Raw genomic sequence first — 18,565 nt, 5'->3', positions numbered from 1 at the left:
CATGTAATTTTTTTGATTAAAGTGATTAAAGCATTTTGGACGTTGTTTTTCAAACTTGGGTACTCCATCTTCATTTTCAACGTTTTTTATGATCAAGTCCGGTAATTCACTTGCACACACATATGTTAAATAAGTATATTTTTGGCTCCCCTTCACATAAACCATTTTATAGTTTTTTAATACTTTAATTAAAATATCAGCAATGTCATCATAATTCACATATCCATATGAATAGCGTAGACCATGGAAATTTCGTTCTTCATACCTCACTTGACTTTTATTGGTTTGCGACAATGTGTCAAATTTTTTAGGCGGCTTTAGAAGGTAATGATTGGTTTGATGTCCGTTGAATATGGTAACTTCTTTGGGGTAAAAGGACCATTTTTGATTTTCATTTCTCAAGTTAAACCCTTGAATATCAACATAAACAATCGTCATCATGATTGTCGTCACATTAACATTACATCTTTAGTCTGTTAAATTATATACCACCCCCTCTACTTTTTAAGATAGACTTCGTACTATCTCACTAATAGGAAGATGTTCAAAGATGGTATCATGAATGATAATGCAATATGCTTTTGTATCTGCAGGAAAACCACTTGCGGCTTCAATATCAACCTTAAGATCAACAGTATTTGAATTCAACGATTGGTGCCTTTGGGAACAGTCAATGACGAACAAAGCTCGATTCTTAAAAGCTACATAATCTAACAAAGGTTGTTTGGGATGTGTGATATCATTTTTAAATTACTCAAAAATTGTGAATAATTATAATGTGCATCAACAAATTTATTTTTTTCAAAGTTGAGCCTCATGCGTTCTGTAGGGTAATATTCTCCATTTAGCATAATACGTATATCTGATACATTTATATTCCCAAAATATTGCGGATCTTTTTTGATAGTATTTCTGATCCCCGTTTGAAATGCAATAATTACAAATCGAGGTGTTTCTACACTTGTACTTGTTTTTACACCCCAAATTTCTTTTGTAGCACCAACAGTCAGCTGAGGCAATTCATGATAATCCCATTTTCTGAACGATATAAACATTGGCTCATCTGTTTTTATTGATTTTAACAAATTTAATTTCAGGACATCATTAGGTGTAATAATGTCCACTTTTAGTGAGATATTTTCAATGTTTAATTCCCCTGCTATCGTAGGATCTTTTACATTAGTTGTATGCATACAATCATCATCGTTCTTGTTCCTTACAAGACGTATAGTTTGTTTTCCAAAAGATGTTACTTAATGATCATTGAAAACACCAAACAGATGTTTTAGCGGAACACGTAGAATGAATGATCCATCAGTATTTACTATAGGATTTTGTGGAAAATTCCATCCTGCAATATCCAGGTGCTTTGAATCGTTGGGGTTATACTCACAATACCAGGATCACGTACGGTCTCAATTTCTTTACCATTTAATTCATATGTGACAGAATCAAATAGAAATGCACCAACATTATTTACAAGAGATACACTTCCTTCTCCACTTTTTTTCTTGACACTACCTTCAATAATCAAGGCGGCATCGTACATTAAGGTCCATATGTCCGATTGATTTATTGAAATTTCAATGATGTCATTATTATTAAAAGTTTTCACATAAGGATAATATGTTCGAGTCTCAATCTTCTTAATGTTTTCATCAAATTGCGGTTTTCGATGAAAGTCGAACGTTTGGCTTAATGACATTATAACCTAACGATTTAAGAAACAATATATTCGCTGGAGTTAAACCCTTTGTCTTCGATGGTTGTCTTTTACAGACTGACTGCTGAACAACTGACTTCGAACTTTTATAAGGACTTCGACTTGGATTGATAAACACCAAACCCATTATGACAGTTTCTTTAGTTCTAAACGCACAATTACTTCTTCTTGTCGAAAATTGACAGGTTTGAAATCTTGGTTAAGTATGCTTAGTGTTATGTTTGGAATTTCTCGCTTATTAATTATGGGTAGATATACAAGATTCCTTGGTACTTCGTCTATTGCAAATCCTGGATTGACTTGCACAGCAAATTCGTAAATAGTATGAGAAAGTCTATGATTATGAAAAGCTCCTGTCGTTATATTACAATTAATTTGAATAGTTCTGACTTTTACTATGTCGACAGGTAGATCTGATTCGTGATGTTGATGTGGTGGTAATGTACGTTTAGAAAACCCTAATATTCTACCAATACTATCCTCCTGTGTAAAATCGATTGCGTAATGTTCGCTTTTAATTTCACACTTAAGCGTATTGTGATTGGGTTTTAGTGAAAAATATTGGTTGTAGTCTTCTTTCTTCACAGAGTTTGGAATTATTTTTTGGATCAAGTATGATTCAATGTCGGAAATTTCATAAGATCCTGTTGGTATTGTTATTACTTTTGAATCTTTCTCCTCAGAGTAATAGAATTTATTTTCGCCCGGTTCAATATTTGGAATACTATTGTATGAATGAAACCCAATTAACGCTAAACCGTAATCGCAATCTGAATCAAGTTCTATAGGATTTGGGAAATCGATGGATAGCACGTGATTGTTACTTTTTAAAGAGAAGATGGTTGACATTATTCACATACAACATCTAAGATGTAACTGATTTATTTTATATATTTTACATATTTTTATACAAAAATTTCAAACATAAATGACCACAATTTACTTGATTGTAGTTTTGATATCGATCATTGTTGTAAAAAATTTCAACACTATTACCCAAATAACGTACAAGTTCTTGAGGCGGCTTTAGTGCCCCAAAACTATCAAAATAGGTAATATTGTTGTTCTTTTTTATGTAGGCCACCCAATGAGTTCCTGGATTTTTCTTGGTATCCAAATTGACTATTGCGCATTCATTTTTATTTGGTTTATTTAATAATGTGTCACGCATAAAAACTCCTCTGAAATATGGTATTTTTAACATTTTTGCGAATTTTCTTATATCGATGTCGTAGAGGGCTCTGTTGGGTAGCTCTATAGGTAGTTTTTTGAGACCTGCTGTTTTTTCAAAAACAATCCGTATCCACCTCTATCATTCTTCTTCAAATAAAGACCAGATCCTTTTTTACCAATTTCTTTCATTGCTTTATTATGCCGACCTTGTTCATCTAATTTCTTTTTCGCATTCTTTGCATCAATCACTGTTTTTGCCACAGCACTAGCTCCCCCTATTAGTGAACCAAGACTTCCCAGTCCTGCCAATATAGGTAGAAGAGGTAAAATTCCTCCTTGCTTCGGTTCAAACGGTATTATTCTAGGAACACGTATGTTCTTACGACCTCCCGCTTTTCTCACAGCTATACGACCTGTTTGAAGTGCCATCACTGCAGCTCTTCTCAATGCTGTTTTATTAGATAAATCTACATTTTCATTCCTTAGATCCTTTCTTATGTGGTCTACAATACCACGATTAAATGAAATAGTAGGATGATGACGATGAGTCTTTTTTCGAAGACCCATTCCAAGCTTTCTTTTCGTTTTCATGGCTGTTGTTACAAGCCAAGCTGCTGCTTTCTCTCCTAAACCGGCGTCTTTCGATTTAACCCTCTCCCAAGCCCGATTTTCTAAAATCCAATCTGCTTTGTGTCGCTCGTCTAAAGATTGATTTTTGGAATAGCTAATGTCGTGTTCTTTGCATGCAGCATCCAACTTATTTATACCAGAATCACCTTTCCGTAATCTTTTCTCCAATTTTGTGCCAGGACCACAGTAGCTTTTTTTATTGAAAAATGAATAAAATCTTATAAGACTTACTTGTAGCCGGGTATGTGTAGTTCTAGAGGTAGTTTATTAATTAGAGAATTTACTACACCACGTCCACCTTTACGTTCGGGGACTAACATAACAATGAATACTTCGTATAAGTCTAGTGATATTTATAGAAAAGGGAGGGAATAAAGGCACATCATTTTACAAGTTTTATTTATGTACTTTTGAACAAGATTGGGTGGTAAAAATATTTCCAGGTCCTTAATAAATCCATGTAGTCCTTGGTCGAACAAAGATTGACACAACCTCGCCACATCAATTTGCTTATCGATGAATTGTTGACAAATTTCCATACCATTGCGATATTGCTTCTTCCATGATTTAATTAATGCATCCTCTTCTGTGAAGTCCACATCGTACACCTCAGCATGTAGGAGATCATAGTAAGCATCACGAAATTCGGAATGGATACGTTTGACGGCGGAATTAAGATCTGTTGCCTTCACCCATTTGTCTTGACTGTACATTTGCCACATCCTACTACTCCAACTTGAAATGTAGGAATGAATGTTAATTTTCAATGTTGTAGGCTCTCATTTGTTTCCATTAAAAGTGATTTGTAGTGACCGTGTTTTAAAGTATCAGTGGAATCATTTAATAAAAATCTTTTATCATCAAAGTTGCTTAAACCAATTTTGTGCTGTTCGATACTGTAAACTTTGTGCGCAAATGATCGTATTGTACGTTGAGTCACCTCTTTAACCATGTTATTTTTTAAACAGTCTAGGTAGTCTTGAAAAGTGATTTTATTTTTGACAACACTAAATTTAACACCTTTTGATTTGTTTATACATTTTCCCCCTTTAACTTTGTACGCGTACATTTTAGATCTAAGTCCAATAAAATGACTCATCGCATTGCTATTTAGCTCATCTTTCATCACCCCAGGGACCTTTTTGTTTACAAGAGGTATTGACCATTGATTGTTTAAAGGGTAATCACTTGTATCGAACATTTTAATATTTGCCTTAATTAAATCATGATAGATATCATCACATTGAAGTTCGTAGATAAGGCTGTCTGTGTCAGTATATAAAAGTTTGCAATTATTTTCATTAAACTTCTTTAACATGAATTCATAATGAAAATCATAGACACATACTTTGGAAATATCTAAAATAGACATACCAATGTACAATGGTTTATTGAATATAAGTTCAGTTTTTGCAAGCTCGATCGCGATAAGATTTTCATTAAAAATTGTACGATTTTGAAATCTGGGGCTGGATATTAAATTTTTTGCTCCGTATCTCCCTTCCCATTGCGATACCAATTTTACAATTCGATGTTTTCGGATATTTTCCATGGTTTTTCCAAACACTGCATTATTTGCCAATTTATAATTATTTTTTTCAAAAGTACTTTTGGCTTGTGCACGTAAATTTGTGTTTAGTTCGATATACGGTTTTAGCCATGGAGCTTGCTTGAAACTTAAAATTTTATGAATCTTTTTAACCACTAAACCATTATGTATCGCTTGTTTTAAATTCTGATAATGAAGAATGTAATTAGTTTTTTTATGTAGGGTGGTCATTAATTTAGAGATTTTTGAATTTGCTGGTTTTCGGTGTTCAGCACAAAAAGGTAAGTCTTTGTGCCGATCATGTATATGTTGCGGGTAGTCAAGATCGACTTCTAAAATGTAACCTGTGTTGGACTTGTTGGAAATATTTGTTACATCAAAATCAGTAACATCATCTAACCATTTAAATTCTCTATAGGGTAAATATTGCTGCATGGCCCACCCGTAAAGATTGTTGACATCCAAATACATTAGATATTTATTTGGTTTAGATGGATCATAATCGTCACCTAAATATTTATTATTTGCTTCCGAGTATCGATTGCAGCATTGATTTATGCCACCGCGAATACCTCTTTCCACAAATAATAACATATCAATATCTTTAAGAATTTCGAGTTTACATCCAGTGTATTTCAGCATACAATCTCATGTATAACCGGGTAAAGTGTAGTACCATGCGGGGTCCAAACCATACGTTTTATGCATTACTCGACGGAAATTTTCGAAAACAACGCCCAATAGTAAAATGTCAATTTTCATATACAAATCCAAGTATTCGCCCAAGTTGTTAATTTTGAATTGGGTCCAAACGTCTTGACCATGTTGATAATTTTCTTCGGAAATGTGCGAATCATTTAGTTTACTATAAAATTTTTCGATCGGTGGTAGACATGTTTCTGTTAATTTTTCAATTGAGTCGAGATAGTCGTATGGAAATACACCTTTGCGTGTGAGTAATTTGAAGGAATCCTTATCTAAGTCTTTAAATTCGTGTTTTAAATGTTGTAATTCATCTGCTTCTAAAGTCGATACTAATTCATCCAAGGATGCATTCATAAATCTGAGAGAATCAATAAACCTAAATTTTATATCAGTATTTTCATCTTTCAGCGTGAATGCAATGTACTTTTCTAGATTGATTGGCAAAAGTGTGATTTTTCCTAATTTTGAAATATCTTCAATGAGGAAATGACTATCATATCCCGATAAATTGTGGAAAACAATGGGAACCATAAATCGCTTTTTATAATTTAAATTACATATTGAATGAGCAAATCCTCTAAATATCGATGTAAAATGATCATGATCTCTTACAATGTTTTTTTGTTGTCTATCTTCTTCGGTAAAACATTTCCCACATATGTGACATAAAACAGCTGATTTAAAGTTTGGACTTGAACCCATAGGTTTAGCTTCGATTATTTTTTCAGAGACATTTCTTGCAATTTGTTTAAGCTTATTTGTAAACCACACAGCAACATTCTCACCACGATAAAAATCATAAAAGGACAGACTATCATCATAGTTACATTTTAGAAATAGTCCAACACTACACGCTTTATGTTGTTGATACTTGAAGGTTTTGGATGTATTTTCACAAGTTTTTTCGATAGGTTGAAGCACAGACTCGAAATCGCAGTATAAAATAAATGGTAATGTCTGTTGATTGATATAATTTTGAAATTCTACATAATCATATTTTGGAAATGAAATTTTACTAAAATTTAATTTTTCACATTGCTCCGAATGCTCTTTAAAAGTATCCTCCTTCTTGAAATAATTAAGGCAACGATCACATAAATAGACTTTATGATTATTTTTGTTTAATTGATTTGAAACAAGTCGAGACAAGTTTTTAATCCAACAATAATGATACTTTATTTCGGTGTTATCCATATCGGCATTATCTGGAACCTCATAATCATTTAATTTTGGAAAATAAACGTTTTGGACTTGGAGCAAATTTACATGTTTTTCTAATTTTTTTTCTGTCAGTCTTACTGGAGCTACAGTATAATACGATGCTTTTGATTTAGTTTGATTTAATTCCAAAACGTACACGTTAATTGAAACATTATTTAATTTTTCAAATTTAGAAATTTGATTAATACTGACAGGAAATTCGATTCCCTTCATATTTAATTTTGATGACCAATGCGGATACGAATTAATCTTATCAGCATTAATGTTTGTGGGGAATAAGGCTGAGATGACGCTCCAAGAAAAGCACTCGTTATCATTATAATTTTTGACATTAACACAAGCGTGTTTATTAGCAATTTGTTGTGGAAGTCTGATGAAAGATGAACCATTCCCAATTTCACATTTATTTATATTGATTTCCAACGAAATAATTTTATGTAATGCCCAACCCGAATCACGAAGTTGAAAGTTTTCCAGTTTACTTAAAATTTTATCACTTATGTAATTTTGAAACCAATCTTTAATATTTCGCCCTTGATCCAACAGTCCATTCCTGGTAAACGATTTTTCTTCAATAATTTCACTACCATCATTTGGATTGTTTTTAATAAATTCACCATGAAAACATGCGTTCGTTAATTTTAAGCAAAGTAAATTTTTTAAGCAATTTTTTAATGCGAGAATTAAAAACCGAAAATGCATCATTTAAAAACTGAACAATATCAATGTGACTTAAATTAAAAATTATTCCAGTTTGAACGCGTGACTTAAAAGCAGTTTTCAATTCTTCCCACTGAACCCTCTTTTGATGATTTATCTTCAATCCTCGACCACTGATACCATTATTTGCACACAAACGTTTAAGTATGACGTGAAAATGTTTTAATTTAATTAAATTGGAATTAAGCTTGAGTCGAGCACCAACACTCAATTTCAAGCTTTTAAGGGGATATCTAACAAACTGTAACGGTAAATTCTGCTTCAAAATTCTGCGTAAAGGAAAAATTATATGAAACATTTTAAACATCCAAACGTTAAATGCAGCATCTCCCTTCAACCCTCATTATTTGTAGACGGCACTCTTTTAGTGAGTTATCCATGGTCAGTCTGCTTACTACGGTAATAAAACCATAAATAAAAACTACTTCTTAAAACCCCAGCCCGGGTGGTTCAGATTATTATTACCATCATCTTGTGGTCAGGACAATAGCTAATAGTTTTGACTGCACTGATGGCCAAATTATTATTGCCCATGGCCAGTAAATCTTAAATACTTTGATAGTAGGGAGTCCGATATTTTACAAATTACACCAGTGAAACTTAATAATTACAATATCTCATTATTATTATTTAATGTTTATCTTCATAAATAAATAAAATTTTTCCCGAAAAGGTGGGATTTGTGTAATTGCAAGAATTGAAGAATTAATGGATGCACTGGGATCTTCGAATTTTGTTCAAGATTTTTGTGAATGTAACAAAAAATAGTGAACATAATTATAAATAATTAAATTATATATAATAATTATATTCTGTTGCTTTAGTGATTGATCTATCTTTTAAAACCTTTAAATTACGAAAATTTTTTCAGTCTTTTCACCACCCCAAAGTCATAATTTTGACAACAAGACGTTATATTACTGTCTGGTTGTTCTCAAAATACGTATGAGTGAATTTTGAAAAGTTTACGCATGTGGAATGCTAAAAATTATTTCGCTTTCAGCCAAGTTTTCGTATTTAATTAATAAACAAGTCATTAAATATTCACTTTACAAAAATTGTATATAGCATTTAACATAATGCACGTTGTACAGATTCATATGCAAAAAACAGAAAGCAATTTACTCAAATAGTTTTCGAGTAATCGTGTTTGGAAAAATACATTGAATTTGCCTTATATTCAAATTTGTTCGAGATTCCCTTAAAAAATAAAGATAAAGACAAATATTTATCACCTAAAACTATTCTAAAACAATTTAAAATCCTAATTCATCAGATATAAAGTTCAAAATTTTGAAATGATTATCCTCAAAGCTACGTTCAGTTTGAATAAAAGAGAAAAATCTTGTTTCAGGCAAATTTAAGATTTTGTGTGTTTATGGAAAAGCTTCAGTTGTAAACTATCCCTTCGGCTACAAAATTGATTTATGGTACCCGCATTTCTACCTACCAGACAGACCTCTCTGGTACAGAGAAAAGAGATGTCACTGCTAGACAAGGATAACATGCATCGAATATGAAATTTTCCAAACACGATTTCTCAAAAACTATTAACTTTAAAAAAAATCTGTTTAGTCGACATTATGTAAAATTAGTCTACGCATGTGGAATGCTAAAAATTATTTTGCTTTCAGCCAAGTTTACGTATTTAATTAATCAAAAAGTCATTAAAGAATCATTTTACAAAAATTATATATAGCATTCAACATAGTGCACGTTGAACAGATTCATATGCAAAAAACAGAAAGCAATTTACTCAAATAGTTTTCGAGTAATCGTGTTTGGAAAAATACATTGAATTTGCCCTATACTGAAATTTGTTTGATATCCCCTTAATAGTTTTCGAATAAAGTTTAAAATAACTTTTAATTTGGTGGACCAAATATAAAGCACTTTGATGATCAAAGTTTGTTGTCAAATTATCCAAATGCGTTTTAGTAGCCTGAACGATGTCGTTACTTACCACGATCACTTCATCAGCTTTGGAAGTCATGATAGACCTAAGATAAAGTACAAATTCAGTACCAGATTTAGAAGCAAAAATTTATTCTTACCTTTTATTATCACTCTCACTACAACTCAATTATTTGTCTTATCGACTTAAGTTGATCACTCGTATAAACGACGGAAAATGTTGAGCTGATTACTGTTCTATTAGCACCTTGACAGCAGCACAATCAATGGTCTGAGCTGATCACTTTGTTCATTATATAGACGGCGAAAAACGTCCGGTCTTATCAATGTTTGCTGTTTTTCCGAGAAACGCGGAAATCAGACCGGATGATTACACCCAAATAACGAATTATTTTGCATTTTTTTCCGAGAAATTGCAATATTATTTTTTCCGAGAAATTCCAAAAATTTTTTTCCGAGGACCGCACTCAAATTTTTTTGAAATTTTTGCTCACTCTAGCGCCCTCTATGATAGTCACCCAAACCGTCACCGCCATCTTGATCTGACACAACTGTCAAATTCAAAATTTCCGCCATTCCATAATGACATCTGTCAAAATTCTCGCCGCCAGCTGTCAAATTTCCACCGCCATCTGTCAAATTTTTAAATTTCCCGCCGTTTAGCCGCGCACGCGCAAATTGAACTGTTTATCGGCTCGCGGCGCCTCCAACCGGCTACACATTTCAATTTCCCGCCACCAGCTGTCAAATTCCCACCGCCATCTGTCAAATTTTTAAATCACCCGCCACCTGATTGGCAGATGACCAGCAATACGCCGGAAGAGCCGCCGACACCATCTGTGCGCCTGATTGGCAGATGACCAGCAATACATCACAGGACGGGCGCTCGAGATTACGACTTCCGCTGCAGAACCGGCTTTGTATCACTCAAGACATAATCCAGAGCGAGATTTTATTTTAGTTCAGGTTGCTTTTAAAGGAAGATTATTAACCTATCAGCATAATAATCTAGAAGAAGGTATAGATATAGAAACATATATGGATATGATAAAAGAAAAGGCTATTAAAGTAGTTATAAATGCTTTAAATCTCCATAAAAATATTAAAATCAATTTAGAGATGGAATGCGAGTTTATGAAACTGGAAAATGAAGACTTTATAATGATACATAAATTTCAGTTACCAAATGTTATACTAAGAGAACAAGATGATCTGGAGGAATATTGGGATGAACAAAAGGATTTATTTATATCAAGATGTGATGAATTGCAAGATAAGGGATCTGGATGGACTTTGAAAAATATAAATTATTTGCGCATTAATATAAACAAATATACACCGTTAAGCGGAAATTCATATGTAGAATTACCCAAGTGGATTAAAGATAAAAAAGCTTGCGTTAATGTTAAAAACAACGATAATAAATGCTTTATGTACAGCGTAATATCATGTTTACATCAAGCAAAAGAACACGTAGATAGACTGAATCATTATAATAAGCCGGAATATATAAATAAATTAAATTTTGAAGGAATACATTTTCCTGTCAAAATCCAGGACATACCTAAATTTGAAACACATAATAAAATTAATGTTACCGTGTTTAGTTACGAAGAACAAATATTTTATCCTTTGTATCATAATAATAAGCAAATATATGAAATGAATATCGACTTACTATACTTTGGAAATAAAGACAAAAATCATTATTGTTGGATCAAGAATTTGAGTCGATTGTTGAATGATCAGTTGGAAGTAAATAGAAACAAAAAACATTTCTGTAGAAGAACTACTCCGCTAGAACTGAAGATGCTTTAAAGAAACATCAAAATGTGTGCTTTAGTAATGAACCATGTGTTCCGAACATGCCTGAAGATAATATATTAAAATTTAAAAATATTCAAAGAATGTTAAGACATCCGTATGTAATTTATTCTGATTTTGAATCTATTCTGAAACCTATTCATACATGCGAACCAAATCCTGAATCATCATATACTCATAAAACACAATTTCATATTCCCTGTGGTTATGGATTATACATTAAGAGTGCTTATAATAATATTGGTAACCCATTGGAAATTTACAGAGGAGAGGAAAGTGATAAATGTTTTATAAAAAGAATAACTGAATATGCCAGAACAATATACAAGTTATTAAAAGAAAATAAACCCATAAAAGATATCGAACTAGAAGAATATAAAAAAACAAAAATTTGTTATCTTTTTTCTATAGAAAACCCAAAAGTAAGAGATCATGATCACTACACTGGAAAATATAGAGGAGCTGCTTGTAGAAAATGCAATTTGAAATATAGACAACCATTGTTTATTCCAATTTTGTTTCATAATTTAAGCGCTTACGATTGTCATTTGTTTATAAAAAATCTAGGAGAAGATAAAAGTCAATTGAAATTAATACCTAATAACGAAGAGAAATATATTTCTTTCAGTAAAATTTTAAGAATGGATGATAATGGATATATCGAACTGAGATTTATCGATTCATTTAGATTTTTAGCAAGTAGCCTAGACAATTTGTCATCTAATCTGGAATCAAGTCAGTTGAGAGAAATAATTAAATACTTTTCAAATCATGAATTAGATGTGTTATTTAGGAAAGAGAAAAGCAAGATAATTAGAAAAGGAATTTTCTGAAACAAAACTTCCATCAATAGATAAATTTTATTCTTCGCTCACAAAAGAAGGAATTTCTCAAGAAGAATTCAAACATGCAGTGAAAGTATGGAAATATTTTAAAATTGAAAACTTGGGTGAATGGCATGATTTATACTTAAAACTAGATGTTTTGCTATTAACTGATGTATTTGAAAATTTTAGAGATTTATGTTTAGAAAAGAGTTATGGACTGGATCCTGTTTGGTATTATACAACTCCGGGGTTAGCTTGGGACTGTATGCTCAAATATACTTCAGTGAAGTTGGAATTATTAACTGATTATGAAATGTATTTGTTTTTTGAAAACGGAATTAGAGGAGGTATTTCACAGTGTAGTAACAGGTATTCGCAGGCAGATGAAAATACTCAGATTATCTATATAGATGCTAATAATCTATATGCATGGGCTTTATCTCAGAGATTACCAGAAAAAAACTTTAAATGGTTGACTTGTGATGAAATTAAAAATGTTGATGGTATACTGTTATCAGATAGTGATACCGGTTATGTTTTAGAAGTTGATTTAGCATTCCCTGTAGACTTGGCTATTCATAACAAATTCAATGACTTGCCTTTGGCTCCGGAAAATAGAATTCCCCCGGGCGGAAAAGTAGAAAAACTACTTTGTCATTTCTATGATAAGAAAAATTATATAATTCATTACAAAACATTAAAACTTTACAAAAGTTTAGGTATTAGAATAACAAAGGTTCACAGAGGTATAATGTAAAATTTAATACTGAACAAAGACAGAAGGCGAAAAATGATTTTGAAAAAGATTTCTGGAAACTAATGGTTAATGCACCATATGGTAAGTCTATGCAATCTGTTAGAAACCAACAAAATATTAAATTATATTGTGATGAAGAAAAATTACAAAAAGCGATAAACAAACCTAATTTTAAACACAGAACTATATTTAGCAAACACCTGGCAGCAGTTCACAAATATAAAACCAAAGTATTGTTTAATAAACCAATTTACATTGGGCAAGCCGTATTAGATTTATCGAAATTATTAATGTATAACTTCCATTACAATGTAATTAAAAAAGAATTTAATGAAAAAATAAAACTTTATGGAGATACCGACAGTTTCATATATGAGATTAAAATGGCTGATTTCTATGAATTTATGAAAAACAAACCCGACTATTTTGATACATCTGATTATCCAAAGGACCATCCATTATATTCTGATAAAAATAAGAAAGTAATAGGGAAATTCAAAGATGAATTGAATGGTATTAAGATATTAGAATACATAGGTTTAAGGTCAAAAATGTACAGTTACAGAACTGAAACGTGTGTTTCAAAAAAATTAAAAGGTATCAAGAAAGCAGTATTGAAGAAAGAAATAAGTTTTGAAGATTACAAAAATTGCTTATTCAATCAAACTGAATACTTCCATAGACAGAGAGTGATTAGGAGTCATAAACATGATATTTTTACTGAAGAAGTAAAGAAAAAGTCTCCAAGTTGGAAAGATGATAAAAGATATCTTTTACCTAATTCTACAGATACATTAGCTTATGGACACGTATTAGTATCGTCATAGGTACGTTCATGGACACTGTTGAACTATTTTTTATTAGCGTTGAAGTAATAAATTAAGAAAACAATAATAACAATTACGATAATAAACGCAAGAATAAAAATAATAATTTTTAATTTATTAACTTGTTGAATAAGACTTTTTTCTGAATTTTGGATATTCTTCATTGAATATATTTAAATTCTTGAATACAGTACTTTCCATTTAATTTACAATTTTTGAGTTTTTTCATTTATTGCTCTCATATTTTTAGTATGTCTTTCAAATATTTTGAGAGTTCTTTTCTTTACATCATCGATGTTTGATGGTATTACTACTGTTTTGTTTCTTAATTCTGCTAATTTCTTAGGATCATAATTATTGTAGTTGTCTAATTTATATTCCAATTCATCGATTTTATTATTAGCGGATTCTAGTTCACAGTCTGTCATAATTAATTGTTCAAGGAATAAATTAGCTGTTTTTCTTGCAATATATTTATCTACTACTTCTTGTTTGAAACCGACTATTTTTGCTCCATCTTCTAATCTGTCTATTTCAGTAATAATAGGTTTTAAATCTTTTTTCCATTTTTCTTTCTCATCGTTGGGAATGTATGAAACTAGTTTGTCCATTTATGATTGAAAAGTTTCTAAAGATTTACTAATTAATTTATGTGCTTCTTCATCTAAACTTATATTTTTACGACTACCTGCTTTATGTTCTACATTATCGAATATTTTTTTATTTTTTATTTTATTTTTTCTCTCTTTTGTTCCCAATTGTTCCGATTTGTTCTCTTTTGTTCTCGTTTTACATGCAATCTTAATTCCAACTGAATTTAGTCCCATATTTAGGGAATTTCTAGAAATATTTTTAGATTTGCAAAATTCTGTCTTTGTTAGTTTTTTATTTACAGTCGAATTGAGATATTCAATGGCAAAATTACGATTTCTTATTTGAGTTACTTCATTGATATTTTTTGGTATATTTATTTTTTTATCTTGGGTAAAAGATTTGTTTTTAATGGTGTATAATATTCTGCTACAATTTTGTTCTCTTTAGTATTGGTCATTTTTTTATTTATTGTAAACAATTTTTTTTGAATCTTTTTAAATCATTTTGAACGGAACTTTGTTAATATTTTTTTACTCATACAGATTACAGATAAAAAAATTCGTTGAATATAAATTTTTTTTCAGGTAGATCTGATGGAGGGCTCCTCATCCTCATCAAAGCGCAAAAAAGTCGAAAGTAAACCTGTCTATTCAGACCAAGTAAGACCAGACATATTATTGTATCACACGGTAACATGGTATTACACTTTTGTTATAGGAATTACTTGGATTAAATTTACTGGATGATGTAACATCTTTGGACACTTGCGGAGGCTCAAATGAAAGTGAATGCGTAAGTAACTTGCTTCGAACAAATGTACAATTTGTTTTATGTTCAAATAGGAATTCATGGAAATTACAATTTGTTATGTCTTTTCAGGATCCTGACTTGGTTTTTGAAGTTCTTCGTTGGACATCGACTTTTGTGGACAAGTCTATGTTTATTAAATCCGTTATGAAGGATGCACATAGAATACTTCTCACTGCACCGCCCAGATTTGGCAAGACTATGGCTTGCAAACAGCTGCAGAAGTTTTTTGAAATTGTCAGCAGTGAACAACAAAAGTTGGAGAAATATAAACTTTTCCAGGATCTCAGAATTTACAAATGCACTGAAGAATGCATAGAGAATCATGATTGTGAAAGTAAAAGACTTTTTCGCAAGCATTGCGGACAGCATCCAGTAATTTTTCTTGATTTTGCACAATTATCAGTAAAGTCATATAGCCAATTTTTGGAGAGTCTTAGAGATATGATAATGAAGCAGTGTAGAAAATATGAAACATGTTTAATTCACGAAGATGGTGAAAAATTCAGCTGGTCAAGTAACAATATGGGAAGACTGGATATTGAACGTTTCTTGCGCCATTTGAAATATGCCGATGATGATGATCATTGGAAAGAGGCAATAAATTGTAACACAGCACCACAATACATAATGGTGGCTTTTGAATATTTGATCGAGGTATTGTCGGTCCACTATCAAACAAAACAAACCCATAAGAAAATTATTATATTGATTGACGAGTTCGACGCACCTTTTATGAAAATGTTATTTGGTGAAAACTCATCAGACCAACAGATTATGTCTTTCATACGAGAACTAATGCGTCTTTTATGTAAAGATGAGATATCAGCACAATTTGTTCAACGAGTAATAATTTTTTCTGTCACTGCATTAGGTGATATGATTTCATTAGGAGCTAACAATGTGAAACGTAGAACATTCTTGGACAATGATTATGGTTATTATAAATACTTTGGATTTACTAGGGAAGAAGTAAACGCTTTAGTTAACAACTGTGTCAAAGAAGAAAGTCAAAGAGAAAAAGCTCTTGATGAAATTGCTATGTGGTACAACAATTACACTGTAGTGGGAGACAAAGATACAACTATTTCTAATCCTGTGTCTATTACCAATTATTTACCGAATCTCGTACGAAAAAGTTATTGGGTTGAATCGGTTGGAACCAAATATATCTGCCAACTATTTAAATTCGAAAAAATGCGGGAGAAGGTGTTTCCTGCCGTTAGAGACAATGAGAAAATTTCCATCGAGACAAAAACTATAGAGTTGAACGATATTTATAATCTGAAATCATTATGTGAATCAATTGTGAATTGTATCGAACTGGAGCAGGTAGACTTAGCTCTTCAGTTCCTCACAGAATGTGGGTACTTTAACGTTATTGACAAGAATGATGGGAATTGGACATTACAAATTCCGAATCTAGAATTGAAACAAGTATTTACAGACAAACTTAAGGAGGCTTTGGTAAAATTTAAAACTAACCTGTTTACTGTAGAACAACAAAAGTCATTTGTGAATGCATTAATGTCTTTAGGAAGTGGAGAGAAGCATGAACCTATGAAATATGTTGCGTTTAAAAAATCTGTGGAAAATTTGTATACCGACCGAGAATTACCAAAAGCTCATTTTCACTTTCACTGTGACCTTTGGATGTTAATTTCTAGTTGTGGGAAGTTGGATTGCTTTTCAGAATTTGCAATCAAAAAGGGATGCTCACCCAAGCTTGATTTAATTATTATTTCAAAATGTGCAGTAATTATAATTGAACTAAAGCGGCATCAACAAGATTCTGCAAAGAAGGCCCTAAAACAGTGTCTACGGAAAAAATACTATGAAGCATTTGAATTTGAAGGAAATGAAAGAAAGGGTTTAAAGAAAATTTTAATTGGTCTTCATCTCTCTGATGATCGTAAAGTTAGCATCAGGTATTTAGAAAATTTTGAGAAAAAAACACTGCAAGATGAACCAAACATAGAAACAATTGTAGAGGATAGCTATGAATGTTAAAATCATTCTCTCTGTTAGTTATGTACCCTGTTTTATTTTATGTGCATTTCGCTGATTTTAAGGTAGTTTGAGAATCTGTAAATTGTAATGGAAAATAATCTCATTTTTTTGCCCTTAATCTTTGATTAAATTATACATTTCTACTTGAGTATTTTTTAATATTTCATTAAACCGGGACTTACGACTTTATGTTAGTTGGTACATATTTGATATGGTAAGAAAATAAGTTGAAAAAAAAACAGACTATTATTATTTATATGTTCAATGAAAATTATAACTAAATATAAACAATTCTCTTAATTACAACAAAGTAAGATAAGAAAATCTGTACCTTTTTAATATCACAAAATAAGAAAATCAATTTTAGTTAGTAGTTGTGTTACAAAAACAAATTATATAATTATAAAGCAAACAAACTAATTTTACGTTCGTGTCGTTACTTTGGTGTAATAATAATTTATTTTTTCTACTCCCATAGTAGTAAGTAACTAGGCAAGAACCCTGTCGTTTGTTGATTAGTAACTATGACACTATGAAACATGCATGTAATATGTGTATGTATTTTCATTATACGAAACTAACTCACGTGACTTTAGTAACTTTTCGACTGTGAAACCAACGTTTTAGTTCCACTGTTTTCCTAGTGTAACCATGCCATTTTTAAGGTTAGAGTTTTCAGATGTCACTAATCTGACAAATTTCAAAGAACTAGTCAATTATTTTATTTATCAGTTATTTCACTTATTATAATAATACATAATTAAAAATGTCACGCCAAATATACAGAAATATTCTTATTTCGTTTGCTCCAATTTGAATTCACATCAATTCTCAAAATAGTTGTGGATGTTTGTTGAAATCTTGAGACAGCATAAAGATGTTTGTGAAGGAATGCTGTAAAACTTTGGCGGATTTGAAAGAATCTTTCCGAAAGTGTAAGCGAAATTTTGAAATGGCTGGAAAGTGGCAATCCAGAGCAGACTGAACTTTTGATGCACATGAAATGTGAATGTTTAAATGGCCGTGGTTTAAAATTTTGTCTCTAACTTTTTATACTATACTACATATATTGTAACAAAATTTAATTGTGATATAACAAAAACAACCTAAATTCTCTTTTAAAATTTTTCTTACTTCCCCTTCTGATATCCAAAACTATGTCGTTGAAGTTAGCTTGGGATTGGCTTTTTGGTTGCGCCGTAACATAGGCAACACAACGTGCATTCGGTTTTTTTTGCAGTAGACCAGACAAATATTGGAATTTCGTGGGTATTTTCATGTTTT

At 31.4% G+C, this 18,565-nt stretch overlaps 1 protein-coding gene and 1 pseudogene across 1 annotated transcript; both read left to right on the top strand.

Moving 5' to 3' along the window:
- The first annotated feature begins 10,491 nt into the window (after positions 1–10,491).
- Positions 10,492–12,292, top strand: LOC148173745 (uncharacterized; annotated as a pseudogene).
- Positions 12,293–15,042: 2,750 nt separating this feature from the next.
- On the top strand, positions 15,043–17,424 carry LOC148173744 (uncharacterized). The gene is made up of 3 exons (XM_088036741.1): positions 15,043–15,123; positions 15,182–15,256; positions 15,344–17,424. The coding sequence occupies exons 1-3, from the start codon at positions 15,058–15,060 to the stop codon at positions 17,279–17,281; spliced, it is 2,079 nt and encodes a 692-aa protein (XP_087892867.1). The 5' UTR covers positions 15,043–15,057; the 3' UTR covers positions 17,282–17,424.
- The last annotated feature ends 1,141 nt before the right edge of the window (positions 17,425–18,565 follow it).

Source organism: Gnatocerus cornutus, chromosome 5 (genome assembly GCF_029298725.1).
Source record: "Gnatocerus cornutus isolate USDA-ARS CGAHR chromosome 5, icGnaCorn1.1, whole genome shotgun sequence".
In the NCBI taxonomy this organism is placed as follows: domain Eukaryota; kingdom Metazoa; phylum Arthropoda; class Insecta; order Coleoptera; family Tenebrionidae; genus Gnatocerus; species Gnatocerus cornutus.
The sequence above is the reverse complement of the archived record's forward strand: the minus strand, read 5'-3'. Positions and strand labels throughout refer to the sequence as shown.

What these genes read in the sequence shown, in the direction of transcription:
- LOC148173744 (XM_088036741.1), top strand. Translation starts at nt 15,058, where the DNA reads ATGGAGGGCTCCTCATCCTCATCAAAGCGCAAAAAAGTCGAAAGTAAA. An exon ending in AACCTGTCTATTCAGACCAA is followed by an intron (nt 15,124 to 15,181) that starts GTAAGACCAGAC and finishes CTTTTGTTATAG; the next exon opens with GAATTACTTGGATTAAATTT. An exon ending in GCTCAAATGAAAGTGAATGC is followed by an intron (nt 15,257 to 15,343) that starts GTAAGTAACTTG and finishes ATGTCTTTTCAG; the next exon opens with GATCCTGACTTGGTTTTTGA.